Genomic DNA, 22,770 nt, shown 5'->3' with positions numbered 1-22,770 from the left:
ACAAATCGGCTGGGACCGGGACTAATCCCAAATGAACACCCGGGTCTATTATAGTGCCTGCCTTCTTTTTGAGGACAACTCATAACACTTTTAACAGTGGTGCTTGGGAGGGTAGGCCTAAGCATTCCCATGGTATTTGCTATGTAGGTCATTAAGTTTAGGCCTACCTTGAATTTTATTTATGTGGTGCGGGGGGGGTGCGTATTTTGTGGCAATAGGGGGTTGTGTAATTTTAGATGCTGCTAATATAAGGGGGGGGGGGTTGTAACTTTAAGAACTCCGATTTTAAAATCCTCCCAGCCCCTCCCCTTTAAATAATGAACGGTCCCTTATTGGGGTGGACTTAAATGAAAGTCCCGGGTGAAAGTAGTGTTTTTGGCTCACATATAACTTTTCACAAACAAATGTGCGCAAAACACTTACCAGTTCGAAGCCAAAATACGATGAAAACGAAAGCCGTGTATTTAAGACAAAAATAAGGAGTTTACATGAATCTGTAATTCAGATACTGACAGTATCTAAATTAGCTACATGTACTGGGCTTCAACTTCGTTAATACTGCTGTTTTCTTTGTTTTTTGCCAAATTTTTCATTTCAAAAATACCAAATGACAATTTGAATGAGGGGTGGTGCAATAATTATGTGTACCCCGGGGGTGAATTATAGGGGGGCAAAGATTTTTGGCAGGCCAAAAGGGGGGGCAAGCATTTTTGGCAGGTCGAAAGGGGGGGTCAAGCGATTTTGGCAGGTCGAAAGGGGGGGGGCAAGCAATTTTGGCACAGATATTTTGGGCACTGTTTCTATATTACGCCCTAAAAAGGCGTAGGAAAACGTTACGAACACGTTCAAATATGCAAAATTTCCAATTTAAGTTTTTAAATTCAGGTTCCCCAAAATCTTGCATGTGTAAGGGGGGCAAAGATTTTTGGCACGACAAAGGGGGGGGCAAAGGTTTTTGGCACGTCGAAAGGGGGGGGGCAAAGGGTTTTTGGCACGGCCAAGGGGGGCAAGCGATTTTGGCAGACCATTTTGAGAATTCACCCCGGGGTACACATAATTATTGCACCACCCCTGACTTATTCACTTTAAGTTTAAGCAATTTATAAACAATTTTAATTTTTTTTACACTTTCGCTGGGATCACTGAATGGGTCAAAGGCCGATGAGGTTAATTTTTATTCACTATACCCCCGGGACTATACCCTTGACACCAAATCTTCTTTTTTTTCTGTTATGAGGTGGAAGATTTTTTTTGGTCTGTTCTGAGTTGGAGCATTTTTTTTGCGAGACATTTTTTTAAATCAAAAAACTACCAGCCCCTTGCAGATATAAATGGTGCGCCCCTAACAATTCAGCAGTTCACGTGATTCACATGTGACGTGAAGTCAATCTCCATAAAATGTATCCATTTTAACATCGTATTTTGTAACATCAACAAATTTGACGGAGCTGCTCAACACAAGCACTGACACAAACTTCTGTTCATTTAGCCATCTCTAAAAGCCGTCTGACAACGGCAAATGACCAGCTGATCTGCTTTCCAAAGGATGTCCTGCTTCACTGAAAAGCTCTGCAAAAGTTAGACGCTCTTTGCTTGGTTTAGAAAAAAGGTAGGTTGCACTGTAAACATGGTAAATTGTCTTGTTCTGGGACTGATTCCCGGACTGATTATTCCTATATTCATTTCTGACATGACCGTGTTCTGGGTCTGAACTGTTTCCATATGAAATCTTGATGGCAAATTGGGCAAAAGAAGCACATCATGGTTCTACTTGACAGCTTCATTGTTACGTGAATCACGCTATTGTGGACCATCTTTTGATACTTGAGTGTATGGACAAGCGGAACGGTCTTTGTCTACCTCTCTGTTTGTATAAAACAGACGAGGAGGTCAAAATTGTCATCCTCGCCGAATAGGAAAGTCAGCGTAATAGTACGGCACTAATTATTCCCCGGGATTATTTGGACTACATGTAGTAAAGTGATCGGCGTGATTGGGCTGGGGTCCGAATAATCAGTCACAGAATAAAATTTTATTCTTGGTACTTGGTTGGTGTTCCTCCAAAATACTCAGAAGAGAGTTTTAACTGGTGGACATTTACTGACATGATCGTGTTCTGGGTCTGAACTGTTATTGCATTCAAAATCTTGACGGCAAATTCATATTGGACAATAGAAGGCGAGGGCGAGATGGCCGAGCGGTTAAGGTGTTGCGCTGTCAGCCGGGAGATACGATCGGCGAGGGTGCGAGCCTTGGGCTTGCCTTAGGTGAAAATTCTCTTCCCTCCCAAAAAGTTCCTATATGGTCAGAAATCCTTCAATAAAGTCCAGTTTCATCACAGAATTTAATTTTAGAATTTCTTCTCGCCCCATACACTGCTTAGCACATGCAGATATAGCTAGTGTATGTGCGACGTCCATGATTCGGAAGTCACATAAAGCCGTTGGTCCCATGTACAGGAAGAGTCAAACCCTGTGCACGTTAAAGTGTCAGAGCTATTCGAAAAGAGAAGGGGGACCATCCCCAGTTCTGATATCTGCAATCAATCCTAGGTTCCAGGATCGTGATATAGGTACAACTACTGTGCACATAAAGCCAGTGCGAGTTATCTTCGTTTACATGAAGTCAGCACTATTAAAAGGGAGAGAGAAAGAAGCACATGGTACCATTTCACAGTCTTTTAATCCTTAGTATAGATTCATGTTGCTTGTGGACCATCCTTTTGAGATATTTGAATATTTGGACAACCGGAACAGTTTTGACAGGTCTTTTGTCATGTGTCTACCTTTCTGTTTGTAAACAGAGAAGGATGTCAAAATTGTCAAAGTAACAGCGTTACAGTTTTTGTCAATGAAAACGGCACTTGTTTACATTTTGAGAGCGTGTGCAGAGCATAAACACAGAAGTGGGGTGCTGATTGGCGGAATCAATTCAATCATCTGACAATCAACAGACTGATAATCTGATTGGCCGATTGTGAATCAAATCCTTGGTCGGCGCCTTGAAGGAAAACAAAGCTGGCAGTGTATGTGAAATGTCGCTCATTAACTGGGCGCTCGTGTCAGTCTGTGCAAGGGACTGCCATTCTCCTCTGAAACCCATTGTAGTACGGCACTGGGGCTGGGGTTGATGCTCGAGAACACGATCATCAGGATCATGTCAGTAAATAAATATTTTGTTCTGGGACTGATTATTCGTACTACTCAAGTTGTAGGAAGTGCTTTTTGTTGGAACCATTTCAAAAGACTTCCGTAGAACCTCAAACCGCAGTATCCGTAAGCTGAGTACTTATTTGAAGTGGGTGAATATTTGGGATCGGGTAATCTCACGATCTACAAAACCTTTCTGCCATTCTGGCGTTTTATAAACACCAGAATTTTTCAGGTGTCACTTCGATGAATACGGTAGGCCTGCCCTACTGTCACTGTGAACTTGTGAAGGGCATCGCTACGTCAGCTACTTAAAGAGCTGACATGTTAAATTAACAATTTCAATCTGTGTTCACAAGTAAGGACTGCAGCAGTGTTCCGGTACTTGCACCTGTAGTAGCACCCACCCAGAATAAATACTGTACCTATTCACATTTATAACTACGGTACCCCAGGTGTAGAAAAGCTTTAAAAAGAAATAGTTCAAAAAACACCCGGACCCGGTGGTTAAACACCAAAGATCCTTAAGGAATGTGCTAGTAGTGTTGCTCCTAAAACCATCATATATCAGAAATCCTTTTTATCAGGTGATCTCCCTGAGCACCAACGTCACCTCTTAATTTAAAAAAGGAAATCGCTCTGAACTGGGAAATTATTGTCTGGTTTCCAATGTCAATCCCATGTAAACTCTTGGAGCACAACATCCATTCAATTCAATGTAAATTCAATTGTGAATAATAAATATCTGCTCTTGTTTGTATTTTTCAGGCTTGAAAGGAAGCTTTATAATATCATTTTACAGCATATTATCTGCCATATATCACTATGGAATCTTTACCGAAAGAACAGACTCTTACACTTCGCAACAAACACATAGGGTAAGTACGTAGTCAGTGGAGAGCTTGGCTCATTTAAAAAAGTTTCGCTTCTGGGTTCAATTCCTGGCAGTGGAAAATTTACTGGGGTATTAACTTGGGGGGGAAAAAGTCTGAGTTTAATAGACAACAGGGCTGTCAACTTTTGTGAATTGCTTGGCGTGAGACAGAGGCGTACCGGGATTTGCCGACTATTATGTTCATTTTGACCCATGATTATTTGAACCACGGTCCTCGAGAATCTGAGAAGCGGGGGGACAACAAATTATTTGGACGATGCGTGAGATTTTACTCATTTTCCAGCTTTTTGCGTGAGATTTACTACCTAGGCGTGAGATTATACTACCTTGACGTGAGAAAGTGACCCAATGCGTGAGACTCACAGCCAATTCGTGAGAGTTGACAGCCCTGATTGACAACATCTATTAAATTCAGACTGCTGCTCTTCCCATGGTGTATTGAATAAATAATCCATGAGAGAATTCCATTAGGGGAGGGGGGGGGGGGACAGGGGCATTAAGTTGTTGGTCCCATATACAGAAGAGCCATACCCAGGTAGGTGTAGCTCACAGTCGGTTTTGATAAGAGTACAGTGTGAACTCCAGACTGTCCTAAACTGTCCTTATATTCTAATTGTTTCAACAAGAGGCTTTCTTAAGTTCTCCAGTAAACCTGAACAAATCAATTAGTAGATGTGTAGTTTTTCAGAAGTTACAGTTTTACGACATTATCTGAGATATAAATGTTAAAGGAAATCTGTACCATAAACTAATCAATGGCTAATATAGTTATATACCCCTAAATTAAACATACCAGACGGTCTATATGAATTTCGGAATATTCCTAACAAAGAAAAAGCACTTTTAATCCTTCGTTTCTGCGATTCATGGAAGCCGCCATGATAGCTGTTTCATGAGTCCTTTCTGCCACAAGCGGTATAGTGTAACCTTTCACACAGACCCTGCGGAGCGTAGTATTGCTATGGCATTCGCGACCCCACAGCGAATTTTGGTTTTAGTGCTGTTTTTAGTTTTCGTTCTCAAAAGACATTGTTGATCATAAATATTACTTAAAATACATTTTTTTTTGTTTTTCTGTAGTTTTATGGGTAAAAATTGTTTTCTTTTGAACGAATGTTGAATCTGAACTTTGGTGGTATTCGCTTCGTGTCACCAAAGTTCACGAGGGACGTGGCTCGTGGCACGGATTTCGCTGGTTTCAAAATCGGGGTACCATTACAGCGTAATAAAATACATCGGGTATCAATATGGCCGCCACCATGGATTACATGTCGCTGATTGTCGTAAGGAATTAAGAATTTCTCCTTTATTTGGACGTATATAAGCTTGGGACTTTTACAGTTTGTCGTTTTTATTATTACTGCAACTATATAGCCATTGATTAGTTTATGGTACAGATTTCCTTTAAGGAAGAATGGATGTTAGCCACAGTCTGGTCCTCATGAACTTAGCGAGTGCAAGTCAAGAAGAACAGAGCAGCCGAGGTCGGTAGCAACCTCTCTGGATAGTAATAGAGCCTGAAAGTATTGCTAAATGGACATGTGAGTTGAATCAACAGATGTTGCCAGTTATTAATTTCCTGGAAAATGCAATGCAAGTTCGATATATTTTTATACATGACAAATTGACAATTCAAAATGTTGCATGTACTATCGCTGCACTTATCTCTTACAATCTACACGGTACAATTGCTTTGTGTATATACATACACTATTCAGGGTTGCCGAACCCAAGACTTGGTTGCCCAATTGCGCGACATTTGAAGATTTCCCCGGCAACTTTGGACAATATACAGCTTTACGGTTTCTCTACCGGATGTCGATTTGTACCTAAATTCCTACCCACAAGGTAATAGGCATATTGCATAACAATAGATACAGTTCAGTGTATCCATTGTTTACTGCAGTTCAGAGGATTTGTTGTTATGCAATATGACTATCTTGTGCACTGGGAAGTTAGGTACAAATCGACATCTGGTAGAGAAACCCTAAAGGAGCATAATTTAGAAACCAATGGTTTAGGAAAAAATTGGGCGATTTAAACATGGTCTCCTGTGACTTTCCTGTCCCATAGAAACTAATGGTTAAGGGAAAAAATTGGGCAACTTTAACTTGAGCTGCGATTCAGCTGAAATGTTTTGGCAACCTGACACTATTATGTAATTGTGAAATAAGATTATAGGTTGAGCCAGAAACTAGGTCAGAAGCTGTCAGAGGAGGCTGTGTTGGCAGATAGCACAACATGCTAAAGGTCATTAGACATTAGATACAGGCCTACATCAGAAGATAACGTTTTTTGATCAAGTTAAAAATAAAATGTGTAAAATTGAATCAGGGAGAAAAAATGTGTCAATGTAACAAATTATTGTTTAAAACCATGCAAGGATGATCTGATCGAGTTATAACAATGACATTATCATTGATCAATAGTCAACAAGTACGTGTATAAGTATGCAAAATCAATGCAGACATTGATGGCAATGACAGTAATATAGATGTGTACTAAGTAATATTAGGCTTCAAAAAATAAATTGTTTATTGGCGTAACACAAAAAAAATACTGGTTGGTAGGTCGGGATTTTCTTTTTTTACTTATTTAGCTGTTATAAATTGCGTTCGATAAAGGTATTAGAACTTTTTCTCTTCTTTTCTTTTTTAATTTATTTAAAATTTTTTTATTTCTTTATTTTTTAATAATTTTTTTGCAAAACAAAAAAGTCTAGGGTCGGGCCTACTTTTAGGGTCGGTCGGGAAACTCGGGTTTATACGCCAATCAAAGAATTCTTTTTTTGAGGCCTTAAAAGTTTTTTTAATACTGCCTATGTGGCTATTCTGTGGATTTTCCCATATTTATAAGCTTGGTAATCTTTTCAGGAGCCAGAAATTGATTCAATATTTTAGTTATATTTGCATGAGAGATTGTCACAAACCGCTTATTGAATTATCCTGCGCAATCTTCAAGTCACTTCCGGTCCTGCCGGGCCTCGAACCTGTGACCTTATGGTGAAAAGGTGACGCACTAGTGCACTTATATCTCGGTGACAATGTTACATTAAAATGACATGTGATACAGTCCACATTACTCAATTAATCATGTATATAATACAAAAGTAAATCCAGGGGGGAGGGGGGCTACTTATATGCTTTTATGTGTTGACATCATCAAACAGGCCCTCAAATTTCACACCCTAAACACTGACCTGGAGCAGGTGAAAATACCAACCCTAATCACTGAGCAGCTTGTGAAATGGGGACCATTTTCACTGACAAGTTGTGTTTTGACACCCTTTTCACTGTACCATAAAAAGGTACCCTTTCCACTGATCTACTAAGAAATGTTATTTTTCCCTAGATTATCTTTTTAAATTTTTACTTTCTTGTTTATTTTGCTTTTTTTTTTTTTATTACAAATGGTAAAAATGCTGAAAAAAAATAGCCTTCATGTCCTTTAAAATTCATACACTAAACGCTGACTTGCTGTCGCCAAAAGTATACCATTTCCCCAAAATAGCATGAAATAGCTACCCTGTATACGTGAAAAAAGTAACCTTTCCTGTGGATTTCTGCTCAGTGATGACAACACATAGGCCTATGTATTGAGTGGCCCCCCGGGAAGTAAATAAAAAATGAGATCAAAAGAAAGAATCAATTATATTAAATTGCACTACATGTAGTTATGAAATGCTGAGTGGCTACACTGTCATAATTCACCGACAAATTCGGAACCTCGCATGTAAAGGCACAGGTGGGGGCACAGGAGGCATCAGCCATGATCAACTCTACAACATGCTCACAAGGACACCTTCCAGTCCACAGCAATCATTAATATGTCAGCATGTTTATATCAGTATAAACATATTAGAGCATCAACATATTAGAGCACCAACAATTTACAATATAACAGCCCCGCAAATTGCCAATTGGAAGCAAACGTAATGAAGTGTATAAAAAGCGCTATATATATCAATGGCACCTTACAGTGTATAGGCCTACATACTGAACTAATTATGTAGGCCTACATGGAAATTATAAACTAAGCACAGTGATATTGCACAAGGAAAAATGTTGGTACCCAGGTATTTATGTTGAACATGCATTGTACATAATGTTCTACTTGAATACTTCCCAAAGCCTTATTAGGGCTGGCCAAGCGAGACGGTTTACATGTACATGTACATACATGTATGTATGTGCATGAAATAAGTTAAAAACAAAATGGAATGGAGCTGCAGGAAGTGAAAGCCGAAACCCCAAAAAGTGAGGTAATAATAACAACATCAGCAAAGTGATTGGGCAACTTGGTGTAGCGAAATGAAATGTGCGATTAAATCAAAAACTTTGGTTAAAACAAATGTACACTAAAAAGTTGTGCTGTTTCCACTGGCCAAAGAGTTATATGCAACATGCTAAAATCCTATTCGGATACATGTCAAGTTCTATTGTACTAACAGCATACTATTATGTTGTTAAAGGCCATCAGGGCTTCAGATTCGACGAGAATCATAGACCCTCCCTCGGGTCCATGGAGAACGACTGGTAATGTAGATTACATAGCATTAAAAATCAACCCAATCAGGGTTGTTAGGTTAAAACCGCCTCGGTTTTAACCGGGTGGTTAAAACCGGTTAAAACCTGGTTTAAACCGGGCAGTTTTGACCACTAAAAAGTGGTCAAAACGGGTCAAAACCCAAAACCCATGGGCTGATGTATGGTATCCTCAAGAAATTACCCGCCACCCACCACTTTCTCGCTACGCTCTTTACAAAGCTCCTTCAATCAGGTGAGCCACCGCAGAGCTGGTCTAAAAGCAACGTGTCACTGATCCATAAGGCCGGGTTGACCGATATGCCAGAAAACTTTCGCATGATATCTCTGACTTCGATGCGTTGGTAAAGTGTTCCACCAAATCCTCTCCGACAGAATCTCTGAATATCTGATTGATAGCAAGTTGCTGGATCCAGCTACTCAGAAGGCCTTCATTAAAGGCATCAACGGCTGCATCGAACACACCCTGGTTATGGGGGAACTTATTAGTCATGCTAAGCACAATAAAAAGACCATTCATGTCACCTATTTCGATCTAGCTGACGATTCGGGTCAGTGGAACACAATCTCATTCATTACACCCTTCAGAGAAACCAAATACCCCAGCATGTATGTATGTATATTGAAAACCTCTATGATAATTTGGAAGGCTCCGTCAGGGGCCCCACCTGGAACAGTACATCATTTCAGTTTAAGCGGGTGTTTTCCAAGGTGACCCCTTTCACCAATAATTTTCCTTTTGGTTTTCAACCCTATCATCCAGGTTTTGAAACAATATGAGGAACTTGTGGTTACAATATGGAAGGTGAGCGGTATGTAACGTTACCTTTTGCAGATGACTTCTGTCTTATTACCGCCGACAAACGCAAACATCAAAAGATAATGAATGAGATTGACCACATTACCAAATCCATGAATCTTACTTTAAAACCATCTAAATGTAAGTCAATGTCGATTTGTAGTGGGAAGCCAAACACGTGTCAATTCAATATTGGTGAAAATGTGCTTAAAACAGTCAAGGAGGCCCCCGAGAAATTTCTGGGCAAACATATTACTCATGGGTACAAAGGTACCGACACGTTTGGTATTATTAAGAACAAAGTTCTTGAACACATTGACAATATCAATATGAGCCAGGTAAGAGATGAATACAAACTGAGGGTCTATACCCAATACGCTTTACCGGCCTTACGGTATTTATTCACTGTCCATGAGCTAACTGATACCCAATTAACGGGTCTTGACCATGTCCATACCAACGCTATTAAGACATGGCTAGGTTTGTCAATTACTGGTACAACACCGGCTTTTATACATAGCCCTGATGGTCTATCAACACCGAGACTGTCAGATGTGTACCTTGAAGCACATACTCTATCTTATGCCAGAAGCCTTGTTAAAGGGGACAGCGGGGTTGTCCATGCTCTCCAATGTAAGGTCAGTCGCGAATCTGAGTGGAAGAAAAAGATGAACAAGTACGGTAGCAAACGCTGGGTTACTGTTTTTCAGAATGCTTCTGAGGTCGCCACTTCACCAAAACCTAAGTGGGATGAAACTAAACATAACATCAAACAGATTCTCAAAACGACAGATACGAACAATGGAGAGACTATGTCCAACCCCTGCTCGTCCAAGGCAATGTGTTAAAACTAATTGAGGCGAAAAAGTCGGACCTTACCTGGAGGTCGCTTATTTTTAATTTGCCTAGAAAAGTTTTAAGTTTAAGCTGTAAGATCATGTATAGACTTTCTACCAACATTCACCAACCTGCGGAACTGGGGTAAGCGAGTCAACGACAAATGCAAACTGTGCAATAATACTCAAACTCTTCTCCATGTACTCAACAATTGCCAGACTGTTTTGCAACAAGGTCGCTATACATGGAGGCACAACAGTATATTAACTCATATGTTGAACTCTTTTAAAGTACTTGTAGGAAATGCTAAGGACAGTATTGATATATATGCCGATTTGCCTGGATGTACCATCACTGGAGGAACACTACCACCAAATATCCTCCCTACCGCCCAAAGACCAGATATCATCATTATCAACAATACCAAAAAGTCTGTCCATGTCATTGAACTTACGGTGCCTTTCGAAACCAATATCCAGAAAGCCCATGACACAAAAATGTCTCGTTATGAAAACCTTCATTCTGACATCAAACAAGAAGGTTTCAAATGTCATCTGAACTGTATCGAAATAGGGTCCCGAGGACTGGTGACGGCTGATAACACAGAGAGGTTGAGTGAGGTATTCAGATTTATCGGTGGTAGATCCAATAGCAGTAAGACTCTTGCTAAAGATCTGAGCAAACTGGCCGTCATCTGTAGTTACTCCATCTGGAAGCGCAATGAACCTAATTGGGATTCTGCACCGTATCTGAAGGTCTGATTCAGCCTCCCATTCTGCTGTCACCATCCTGCTTCCTGGTCTCTGATTTCCATTTTGATGTATTTTAATGTTTTAAGAGTGCAATATTTTGGTGTATATTGAACATGTTGAACTGTAATGTGTATTGTCTCCCAAGCCTGTCTGCCGCTCCATGTGGAGTTTGGTAGCGTGTCCTGGGGTAAATGTATTTTCTTTATTTTTGTGTGTTATTTTTGAATAAAGAATGATTGAATAATATAAGTCACCATTTAATGCAGTAATCATGGTAATTCAAGACAAAATAACTTCCTAATACAACCCAAGCCTATTTACATTTGTAACAGAAAGGAACATTTATTGATAATACATAATTTGAGTTAATAGTATTCTGAATATGCTAAAGTGACACTATAGGTGTATATGTACAACATGATGATGTACATAATACAGTAGGCCTGTAATGTAAAACTTTACATTTCAATATTACTTACAAATTACTAGCAAGAAGGTAGAACGTTTGCCTATTAATTGTTATTCTTGTTTACCATTGTTTTTAGGATATCAACTTCCTAGATAACATACAAAATAAACTTTGAATTTTTCTTCTTTTTATTAGATAAGAGTTAATCAATAATTAGGAATTAGGATCATTTCCCAGGGATCAGTGGTATGATTTGGTAACATAAATAATTAATCTAATTAATATTAATTAAGTCAGCAATATAACATATATGCTTTAAATCTAAAATACAAATGAAATGGAACATGGTATTGTAAATTGTTAACAGGGATTGTTAGAGTGTGTGCAGACAGCAGAACAGCTAGTTTACAAGATTTATGAGATCTGGAGCAAAATGTTCCTTAATTGATTAATTTGACTGATCAAAACCCAATTAGCATTGAAGTCATTAATAAACTATGTAATTGCAAGAAGTTTATTTTCTATCACAGCATTTATGCCATATGTGGAATCGTACTTCTTAGTATTGACCACTTTTGACCGGTTTAAACCAGGTTTTGTCCGGTTTTAACCTGGTTTTAACCGCTTTGTGGACAAAACAGGTTTTGACCGCCTAACTTAACAACCCTGAACCCAATACATGGACCCTCCCAGTCTGTAAGCAATTTGACTTCCAGTTCCCACAAAATGCTGGGAGTTCACTTTTACGGATTTGGAGTCACGCAATCTTTCTATATACCACGTCCATGTTTTCACTACATTAATGTTTGTGTAAGCGACTAAAACAAAGATATTGTATCCGTCCGACCAATCAACGCAGCTTGGCAGCGCAGGGATATTTGAAAAGACTTCCCTAGCTAAATAATGTGCAAACATTTGCAAACCGCACGCGATAATATACGCAATATAGACAATAGGCCCAAGTCCGAGTCGAGTGGTTGCCTTTTATTATTGCGCGTACCATGGGTCTATATCAGACGCGTGCCACTTGAGCTCAATACCTCTCAGTTGTTGACAAGCAATGACAAGTGTCCCATCCGATCTTGCGTCACATCCCGCGGCATAGCTTTGTGCTACCATATTTGAATTGAAACTGGGCGGGGCTTTCGTAATTGACATCAGAATCACCGGGCTTCGTTGACGAATTTTTGGAAGTGAAATCTCTAACACTTCGGAACAGTCTCGGCGTGGGGAGCGGTCACTGAATTTTAGCGTTCAATATATAGGAGGTGTGATCAGTGTAGTGGCATCAATTTGAGCTAATTTGTGTAGAGAGAGGAATTGTTTTAGGGCTGTGTATTTAGAATGGGGGGGTGAAGGACTATGGCATATTTTGGTAGGCTATTATGTAATTATGTATCGTTCCATTATCCAGGCCGGACCGAACCGAGACTGTGGGACAGTCTACGAGAATCACTGAATTGATTCTCATAATGTATTCTCTTAAGGGGGTACTACACCCCTGTCCAATTTTGTGCCTATTTTTGCATTTTTCTCAAAAATTATAGCGCATTGGTGACAAGTAAGATATGTATATTATAGGGGCAAGGACTACAACTACTGCACTGGAAATTTTATTTCAGCATATAGACCACTTGACATCACTGTTTATCAACAAAGGCGAGGGACTCGTCTATCGATATGCTTGAACGAGCCGCTACCCTGTTCAATGGCTTTCTTGTAGTATATGAAATGTGGCTACGATGCGTACGCACACTGCAGGGCAAAGAACAATGCGCGCGCATACTGCCGGGCAAAGACGTCACATGCCAAGTGATCTATAGACAACAGTTGTGGAGTTACAGTCAAAAATGAGGGAAAACCAATATTTGATCAATAAATCAATAACTACTTGTCTTGAGTTGCTGAATTTTCAGTGCAGTAGTTGTAATCCTTGCCCCTATAATATACATGTCTTACTTTTCACCAATACGCTATAATTTTTGAGAAAAATGCAAAAATAGGCACAAAATTGGCCAGGGGTGTAGTACCCCCTTAACATTTTGTTACAAGAATTAATTTCTTTCATTGATTCATGCAGTAAGTGAAGCGACTCTGATGTCACAAACTGGCACGAAATCTAGGCCCTGGCCATTTATAAAACTAATTACCTTGATTAGTCTTATTGTTGATTGAAATTATCTAAAGATAGTGATTATTATGCTAAGGCATATTTAAGACTAATCACCCTGATTAGTCTTTTTGTTAAAGTGATTAGTCTTATTGTTGATTAAAATATATAGGCCTAGTTAGAAGTGTTTTTTTTCTTTTTCAGTTTTTTGTACTGTACTTGGAGCTGGTGGGGAGAGAAAGCATAAAAGCATTCAGGAGAAAATACAAAATTCGAACCAAAGACCAAGACTCCATTTCAAAATTATAATTAAAAAAAAAAAACAATGAGCAGGTTCAAAGACCCACTGAAGGAAGAGAGTTAGTATCTAATTTAGTGTCAATAAACTTTATAAAATGATACCAGGTGCATGCGTGTATTTTTTTTTTGGGGGGGCTTTGGGGGTGCCAGCCCCCCCCCCGGGTTAAAACAGGGGGCGGCCAAAACGAAGGGGCGGCGGAAGAAGGGGCGGCAAAAAAAATTAGTAAAGTAAAAAAGGCGGGAAAATTTTTGATAAGTATAAAAATTTGTGAAAAAATTGTACTATACATGAAAATGTGCTGCTATTAGGGCGCTAAGCGCTTATAATTTTTTTTTTTTTTTGCTCTTCACTTTTTCAAACGACCAAAAAAAAAATTGGGTCAACCTTTTCGGGCTGTTGAAGAAGGGGCGGCAAAATTGAATTTCCTTCAGCCCCCCGGGGTAGGAGCGGCCACTGTACGCCACTGAGGTGGTAAACATTCTCAGTTAATGCATTTGAAGTGTATTATAGTCCCCACCCTTATGCTCTACCACCTTCACACCAAATTCCTGCCTCTATAATTTGCAGTGTTCGAATTTAGGAAAAATAAATGGTTGTCCCACGGATAACCAGATTACAATTTCTGGTTGTCCGTCTAAGTTTTTGGTTGTCCGTAGGCCTACAAATGTGACTTTTGGCTAGATTTATGAGTTGTCCGGCGGACAACCGAATCATATTTTTGGTTGTCCGGTGACTTTTTAGTTGTCCCGGCAACCGGACAACCAAAATTTGAACGCTGATAATTTGGTTCACTTTAAGTTCGGTAGTGACCACAGCATCAGATAGGTTTATCCCATCATGCCCTGCGGTACTATAGCAGAACTGCACATGCCATAGAAAGTGTGAACAAAATCACTCACTTCAACTTTCAATTACATGTACTCGCTTATATCAGGGGAGCTTAGACTTTTGTTTGATAAAATATGATCTCCTAAAGTATAGTGAAACTATCCATAGCTCTCAATATTTAAGCGGCTCGCTCTTATATTTTGTATACATTTGCTATGGAGCAAGCAGATAGACAGCAATGCATGATGGGATACTCCCTTGCTGTGGGTAGTGACGTAAAAAATAAATGTAGATATTTATATAAATAAATGTAGATATTTATATAGTGCTTTATGCCGTAAACAGCCTCTAAGCGCTTTACATTTATTCCGTCATTAGAATAAGTCGGAACCACGTTTGCAGCCTACAAGTGGCGCAGGGTCCACCAGTACAACGACTGTGACTACCCCTAACAGCTTCCCATTACACCTGGGTGGGTACGTACGACACGTACGTATTTCGCTCACAGCAGTATCAATTACGGCTACATTGTATGCAGGGATTTTGGTTAGGACACCCATCCAGTTAAGACTATGAGTATGAAGATGTTCTTTACACATGTTTTTGCAGATTCTGGATTTTGAATTTATTTATACTTTTGCAAATGGGGAGGGGGGTGTTTGGCTGCACCCCTCTTGCTGTCAACCTGAAGTTGGTGTTATCTAAACATATCACCCAAATGTTAGTGATCTATTATATAAGTCGTGTTCACATTGTCGGACGTAGCGGTAGGCGCTGCCAGGAGTAGGTGCAGTGTGAACGATGGTCAGCGTAAGTTCCGCCAGCCAGGCGTACGTTCGACGATTTACTCTTGACAAAAGTCAGGAGTAGTGAGCTGGGTGTAACCTCCGCCAGGCGTAAGTTGCAATGTGAACGCTGCTACTCCTGGCACCCGGTGTAAGTATGACTTTTTGTTAGTCGGAACTAAGAAATTACATATCGCGCGGTTGATAAAGGTCACAGAAACACCGGAAGTGGTAGCCAATGTTTACGCCGACCAGAAGTGAATGCTTGGTGGAACTAATTGGCGGAGTGCTAGGAGTAGGCTAGTAGTGGACACGCAGTAGGAGTAGGGAAAATATTTGTGGAATTTGATCAATGTTAGCGAAAGTTTACGCCGGGTGTAACTCAAAATGTGAACACGACTATAGGCTATGTTTTGTGAGTCATATTACTCTACAAGCAGTTTGGTGATATTGCGAGAATAGCATAGCACTTGGTAACTGTCCAGATATAGATTAGATATCATTGTCTAAAGTTATCTAAAGTTAGGCCTACAATATACTGTTTGGATGTTGTGAAATTTATATGATTATGAGTGATATTAGAATTTTTGCACGTAGCCCATTTTATTTTTCATCCAAGTGGAACCAGTTTTGCTGTCCAAAAGTCACCTTTGTATAAGACCATTCAATATTTACGCTAGGGAGGTACATGTATTTGAGAGGGAAATCCAACAACTTTTGGGGGGTCTTGAAGAGGGAACCTGAATTGTTTATTTGAATAATACTTCATTATTCAAATAAACTTTAAAATTTTAAATTGAGAAAATTGGAAAAACAAAAAGGATGGGGGAATCTGAATATTTTGAGCAGAAACAAGGGGGTGTAATGTATTTTTTCATTTCTCCCATCCCACACTGGTGTTGAATGGTCCCTAAATATAGTTCAACTATTGAGGAAGTTTGATATGGGCAATCATAACAATCACAGCTGTTGGCATTAACAATAGGAAATTATTTGAATAGTTATTGACCAAAGTCAATTATCAGTTTTAACAAGCATTGAGAATTTTCCTGTTTAAACAGGAATTCCTGTTTTTTGGTGTTTTTTTTTTGCCAAAATGTCTGCATTTTCATTTCTTTTTAGCCTGTTTTTTTAGCATTAATTTATGTAGACATATCCAATTTCTACTCACTGTTTAGACAGGTTCGTTTCAGTAATGTGATCATCCGCCTACATTACTTTCCTGCGAAATTTCTCATTCCTGTTTTTGAGCATTTTGGGCAAATTTTATTTCTTTTTTTTCCTTCAGAATTTTCCTGTTTTTTCATTAAAATATATATTCTCAAGCCTGTTTTTATGGCAAACTTTAAATGTATCCCTATGGTATACACAAGAAATCATCAGGCACTGTGGATTTAGTTATTAATGTTTTTCGGAAGAACACACCAATTTGTTTATTACCTTTCTGGTAATGTTTGAAGCAAGTAACATCGATTTCAAATATAATGTAATTAAATAATACACTAATATGTATCCAGCTGACAGATGGCATTTGAATGCATACGTGATACAATACATACATGTGTATGTACATTGTACGTATATATTTTGTTTTGTTTAGATCATGATGCAGGGAGCTAAAAAACAATTTGATCGACGAATGAGGTGCCGATATGATGACGTGATTCAATTGGCCAATCAGAACCCCATTTCTGTGCAACACCATCGGTAGATATAGGGAACTAAAATTGGGCGATTTATAGTATGTGGGGCTTCAAAATTCAAAATTTTAAATTCTAAATTTTTCCAACATAAAGAGCTGCAATTGTGTGAGTTTTACTGAAGATGAGGCTTAAGAACTGCAGCATGATTCCCAAATGGGGGTCTTCCATTATTGTCGGAGACCCTGTGAAAAGGACCAGTTACCGCTGCCATGTTTATTTTGGCATAGATAGAGTGTATGGGGGTGTGCTGGAGGTGTGTCCCATAATTTGCATTTTGACCTTGTTGTATAATCTATCAAATGTATTTGTATATGATCACAATGATATAGATATTGTCACTGTATAATCTGAGTGAAATATATCCAATATAATAAGGTATATGTCAACAATACATGTAGATATTGGCCTACTTGGTCTCTAATAGGTCTATTTGTTATGCCTCCACCGCGAGGCATACTGTTTTTGCAATGTCCGTCCTTCCGTGCTTCCGTCCATCCGTCCTTCCGTCCGGAGGCTATATCTCAGGCATGGATGGGCGGAATTCAGTCTCCTCTTTTAGGCCACATCACACCCTTTGGTGGAGGCATCACGGTCGACGCTGTGCGTCGAAAACCGTGACATCCGAAAACCGCGGTCCATCTAGTTTTGAAAATGATATTGAGCGTGTTTATACTGAACAACTTGCGTTATTGCACTTTTATTCCCCTGCATGTGCTTTGCTATTGTGCTCTCCCTAAGAAGTTGTGGGACTTGTCCAGATATCCTGTCGCCCTCCTGGATTGACACCACTGATTGGACATACACCCTTCATCCTCCTGGCTTTACCTAGTATAGGTTAAAAACAAAAGTGTTCTGTTTTCTAGAAGACAAATTCTGTTTTATCAATTGCAATACCAGTTTTCAACTTGCAAACTTGCACCCTCAACATAGACAGACCAAATTTATTGTTAGCATGAATTTGGAGTGTCTTAAAGGCAAAGCAAAGCTTAAAATTACATTAATTAGTTTGACAAAGTCTCCAAGAAGTTACATGACTTAAACTGGTTTTCTACCAAAATGCTGAATTTTTGTTTTCTTTACTGGTAATTTAGTGGTAAAACAGAAAACTATGGTCTCTAGCATAGGTACCCCCGGTATGTATGATTATGTATGCCTACACAGTAAAGAACTAACAAAATGAATGTCTTTATTTTTTGTCTTATTTTACAGAATCGTTCAGAAACTATGGTTTAAGGAGAATCCATTGAAGATTGTGAGAGCCAAAGGGCAGTATATGTATGATGAGAGGGGTGCCAAATACTTGGACTGTATCAACAATGTCTGCCATGGTAAGATTACATCCACAGGAATACAAACATGTGAACATGCACAAATGTTTTCTCAAGAACTTCCAAAAAGCAGACTTACCCCAAATAAATCATTTTAAAATGTGTGGAAAATCTGCGGAAAACTTTTTTCATGCTAATTTTAAATAGTTGAACATTAAAAAGTGATCCCTTCATTATACATGTTAACATTTCCCCCCTAAAAAGTGAACCTTTTTGTTAATTTGGGGGCCCAGTCCATTTTAATCCACTGTACGCAATATGTTTTAGGAACTTTAATTATGTTCTTCGTTTGAATTCAGTATTCACCTTGACCGTTTCCCCACACAAACCTCCCCCCTACATTGTGTGTGTTCAGAGCCATATAGTGAAAATAACAACAACAAACAACAACAGTAGTGTGCAGGAAAACAAAATCGAAACAGGTCATGGTGGCAGAAAAGAATATGCATGGGTAGTCATGTTTCATTCATTTGTTTGTTTGTTTGGTTTGCTTGACAACAAAATGTTTTAAAATGTCACTAGTGTTTTTTTTTTGCAAGGCAAATCCATGATTGGATTTGCCTAGCAAAAAGGCACTATTTGTCTGAAACAATCTTCTAATTGAAACTCTGACTTTGTGAACATTATAAAATGTTGATTAGAGAATTATCCGATTCACCAGTGTGTAGCTTTCAACTCGCATCAGCTGAGTCGTTTTCTACCCCCAACTTGCCATGTTGGAGCGTTATTGGGTTTTTTTCTCGAGACAGTGGAACCTTTTTTTCATCACATCAATTATAAATTCATTTTGAATCAGTTCATCCATCCTTAACTTGACTGCACACAGAAAACATTTTGGAAATGCCTCACTTTCTTGGACAATTAAAAAAAATATATAATCAAATTTGTGTGTTGTGTCAACTTGTGTGTCATGTGTGTTGAATTCATGTGCTATAAAATAGTGTGTTTATGTCATCAGATTATTATTGACCCCATAGCCATATCATCCCACACAGAAATCAAAAGTCAGTCACATCTATTTCATCCAGGCACTCTCTGTGATCCCTAAAATGTATTTTAAATCGTAGGGTTATAGGTTTGAAGTGCAGGTCATGTCTAGTCTTGGTCTTTGAAAAGTTGACAAAAAGTAAGCAAACAGTAGTGTTTGAAAAAAAATGACCTGTTTGTAGAAATGTAGAAATCTGATTTTTGATTAAAGAGGATGCCCCGCAAGAGCAGTTCTTCTGGGGTGAACCAAACCTGCTAATTGATGAAATAGCATTAAAAAATCAATTAGCAACTGTCAAATTCAGAGATAACCTTGTCACTGATTAATTTTATAACCAGGCGGGTTTGGTTCACCCCAGAAGAACTGCTCTGGCGGGCTTCCTCTTTAAGGGCTCTGGTACTATGAGCATTTGGACGGTATTTTTGGTGGGAAATGAGAGGACATCAGACATCAAATTGTATTCTGAATACGAAGAATGTCCTTCTGGTATCAAACAATTAAGATTTTTTTGGGAATTCGTGATATAATGCACATTTTATGGCAAACGATTAAAAATTGATATTTATGAAAAAATATCAATTTTAAAACAGTCCTCGAAGTAAATTTTATAAATCGAATGATATGTACTGACAGTGTATGTAGCTGGGATGAAAAGCCGGCAATCAATTGAAATTTTTGACCTTTCAAATGAAGATATGGATTTTTCTCCCAAAACACACAAAAAAAATTAGGTCTTTTGGGGTAAAATATCTTCAATATAAAAGGTCAAAATTTTCAATTGATCGCCGGCTTTTCATTCCAGCTACATTATACTTTAAGTACATATCATTAGATTTATAAAGTTTACTTCGAGGAATATTATATATCAAAATATTTAATTTGAATAATTTGTCATAAAATTTGTATTTTATCGAGAATTAAAAAAAAAAATCAAAATTATTTGATATCAGAAGGACATTCTTCGTATTCAGAATGCAATTCGATATGTCTGATGTGCTCTCATGTCCTACAAAAATACTGTTCAAACTTCATACCAGATAAAGATAATATACAAAAAAATTTAAATTGCAAAAAACAACAAAAATATCAGTCACACAGTCGTACTTATTGCCACTAATAATAGGACGACTCACAATATGTCTGTGAAAATAGGCCTGAACTAGAAGTATAAAATATTCAATATTCCAATCTTAATTATCGGAGTTTATCCTCTTTTTTATTAAATCCATGCTCAATCTTGTTTTCTTTTTCATCCATTCAATATAGTCGGTCATTCACATCCAGAAGTGGCTAAGGCAGGAGCTGATCAGATGTGTGTGTTGAATACAAACTCGAGATTTTTACATGATAATTTGGTGATGTATGCAGATAAATTAACCAAGACATTACCAGAGAAACTATCAGTTGTGTTCATGGTCAATTCAGGGTAAGAAAACTCCCCGTGTTGTGTAACTTTATGTTTAGTGTTATGTTCAAAGGGGTATTTATTTAGTTATTAAAAAGAGGACTACTAATCAATAATTAACAGTTGTTGAACTAGGATAATCCCTATTCAATCTTGTGTAAAGCAGAAAACTAATTGGCCCATTTCACAGAATAGTTAGGCAAAAATATCAAGGTATCATTTACGAAATCATATCTTGAAAAGTATTAATGTTATTTTTATGATTTTGGTATCATTAAAGCTTATTGTCTAATGCTTACATTTTTATTAAAATCATGAAATGTGATTTTGGTATCATTAAAGCTTATTGTCTAGTGCTTATATTTTTATTAAAATCATGAAATGTCAAATTATGACTTCGATGGGTGAGTGACACGAAGATGTAACTCCATGTTGGTCATTCTGAGAAAAATGAGTTTAAAGATAATGGTCCAAATTGACTTATGTAGTTAAGTCTATGTTTCACTGGCCATTCAATGGGGCACTAAATGGAGCTACTTCCATGTGTTTATTGGAAAGTGCTCATGTTTCTGAAAATTTTGATATCAAAATCTGATTTTTGCAAGTTACATCTTTGTGTCACTGACCCCTTGACTTGTTACTAGTTTTGTCAGAGTGGGTCATTGTATGCTGCATAGTGTCTATGCTTGCAGTATGATTTATGTTTGTATTATATGATTTATTGGCAGGTCAGAGGCCAATGACTTACAAAAAATGGAGTTACGTCTTTGTGTCACTGACTCCTCGACTTGTTACTGGTTTTGTCAGAGTGGGTCATTGTATGTTGAGTATGATTTATGTTTGTATTATATGATTTATTGACAGGTCCGAGGCCAATGACTTGGCCCTTAGGTTAGCAAGGAAATACACAGGAAACAAGGATGTAGTATGCCTAAATCAGTAAGTAAGCTAAACATAATATAATATAATATAATAATATATAAATACGTCATTTCGCGGGTACTTACTTCATAAATTGCCCGTGCAATGACCATTAGTTTTGTGTAATTTTTTTATTTTGCGCTTCCATAAATTTAGTTTTGCTGGCCAAGTTGTCAAAAGAATGCAAAATTTGTGTGTATATTACTTGCAAATCTGGACTCTTGAAATACACAAAATTAATTATCCTGAAAAAAATATAAAGTGGTGCTGCAGTAGCTAGATAGACAGGGGTGAATTCCTTCCAAATGGACCATCACTTTGGTAACATCCTGGAGGAACATAACTCACAATAACAAACTTGATAATATCCTTTCTTTAAAACAAACTTGATAATATCCTTTCTTTATTAACAAACTTGATAATATCCTTTCTTTATTTTTGATATTTATTTTTAAATAGATACCATGATTGTAGTCAATCAGTTGAGAGGGTGATTGACTTCTTTGTACACACAAGGCTAAGTCCTCATTGTTCAGAATAGTTTTCTCCTTGACCAGGGTTTGCCTCTGTGAACCAGTTCTTTTTAAAAGAGAATGATCTCTTTAAATGAAAGTAGTGAAGAAAAATGAAGAGATACTGGACTTACGGGACGTGTACTACATCCCTGGCCAATTTTGTGCCTATTTTTGCATTTTTCTCAAAAATTGTAGCGTATTGGTGACGAGTAAGATATGTATGTTATAGGGGCAAGGACTACAACTACTGCACTGAAAATTCAGCAACTCAAGGCAAATAGTTATTGATTTATTGATCAAATATTGGTTTTCCCTCATTTTTGACTGTAACTCCACAACTGTTGTCTGTGCTGAAATAAAATTTCCAGTGCAGTAGTTGTAGTCCTTGCCCTTATATATACATATCTTACTTGTCACCAATGCGCTTATAATTTTTGGGCAGAGTGTAGTACCCCTTAAAACTCTCGAGTAGTATTTTTGCAAGAGCCACTTTTGTCCATC

General features: G+C 38.1%; 1 protein-coding gene across 1 annotated transcript in view; it reads left to right on the top strand.

The window, feature by feature from the left end:
* The first annotated feature begins 1,421 nt into the window (after positions 1-1,421).
* LOC140158993 (5-phosphohydroxy-L-lysine phospho-lyase-like) overlaps positions 1,422-22,770 on the top strand; it is a 37,969-nt gene continuing 16,620 nt past the window's right edge. The window contains exons 1-5 of the mRNA XM_072182294.1: positions 1,422-1,609; positions 3,918-4,027; positions 18,322-18,440; positions 20,695-20,854; positions 21,698-21,772. Coding sequence (XP_072038395.1) covers positions 3,975-4,027; positions 18,322-18,440; positions 20,695-20,854; positions 21,698-21,772 — 407 coding nt within the window. The 5' untranslated portion in view covers positions 1,422-1,609; positions 3,918-3,974. The remainder of the gene's footprint in view (positions 1,610-3,917; positions 4,028-18,321; positions 18,441-20,694; positions 20,855-21,697; positions 21,773-22,770) is intronic.

The sequence above is a fragment of the Amphiura filiformis genome, chromosome 8 (genome assembly GCF_039555335.1).
Source record: "Amphiura filiformis chromosome 8, Afil_fr2py, whole genome shotgun sequence".
NCBI lineage: Eukaryota > Metazoa > Echinodermata > Ophiuroidea > Amphilepidida > Amphiuridae > Amphiura > Amphiura filiformis.
Note: the sequence above shows the minus strand (reverse complement) of the source record. Positions and strands in the feature narration are given on the sequence as shown.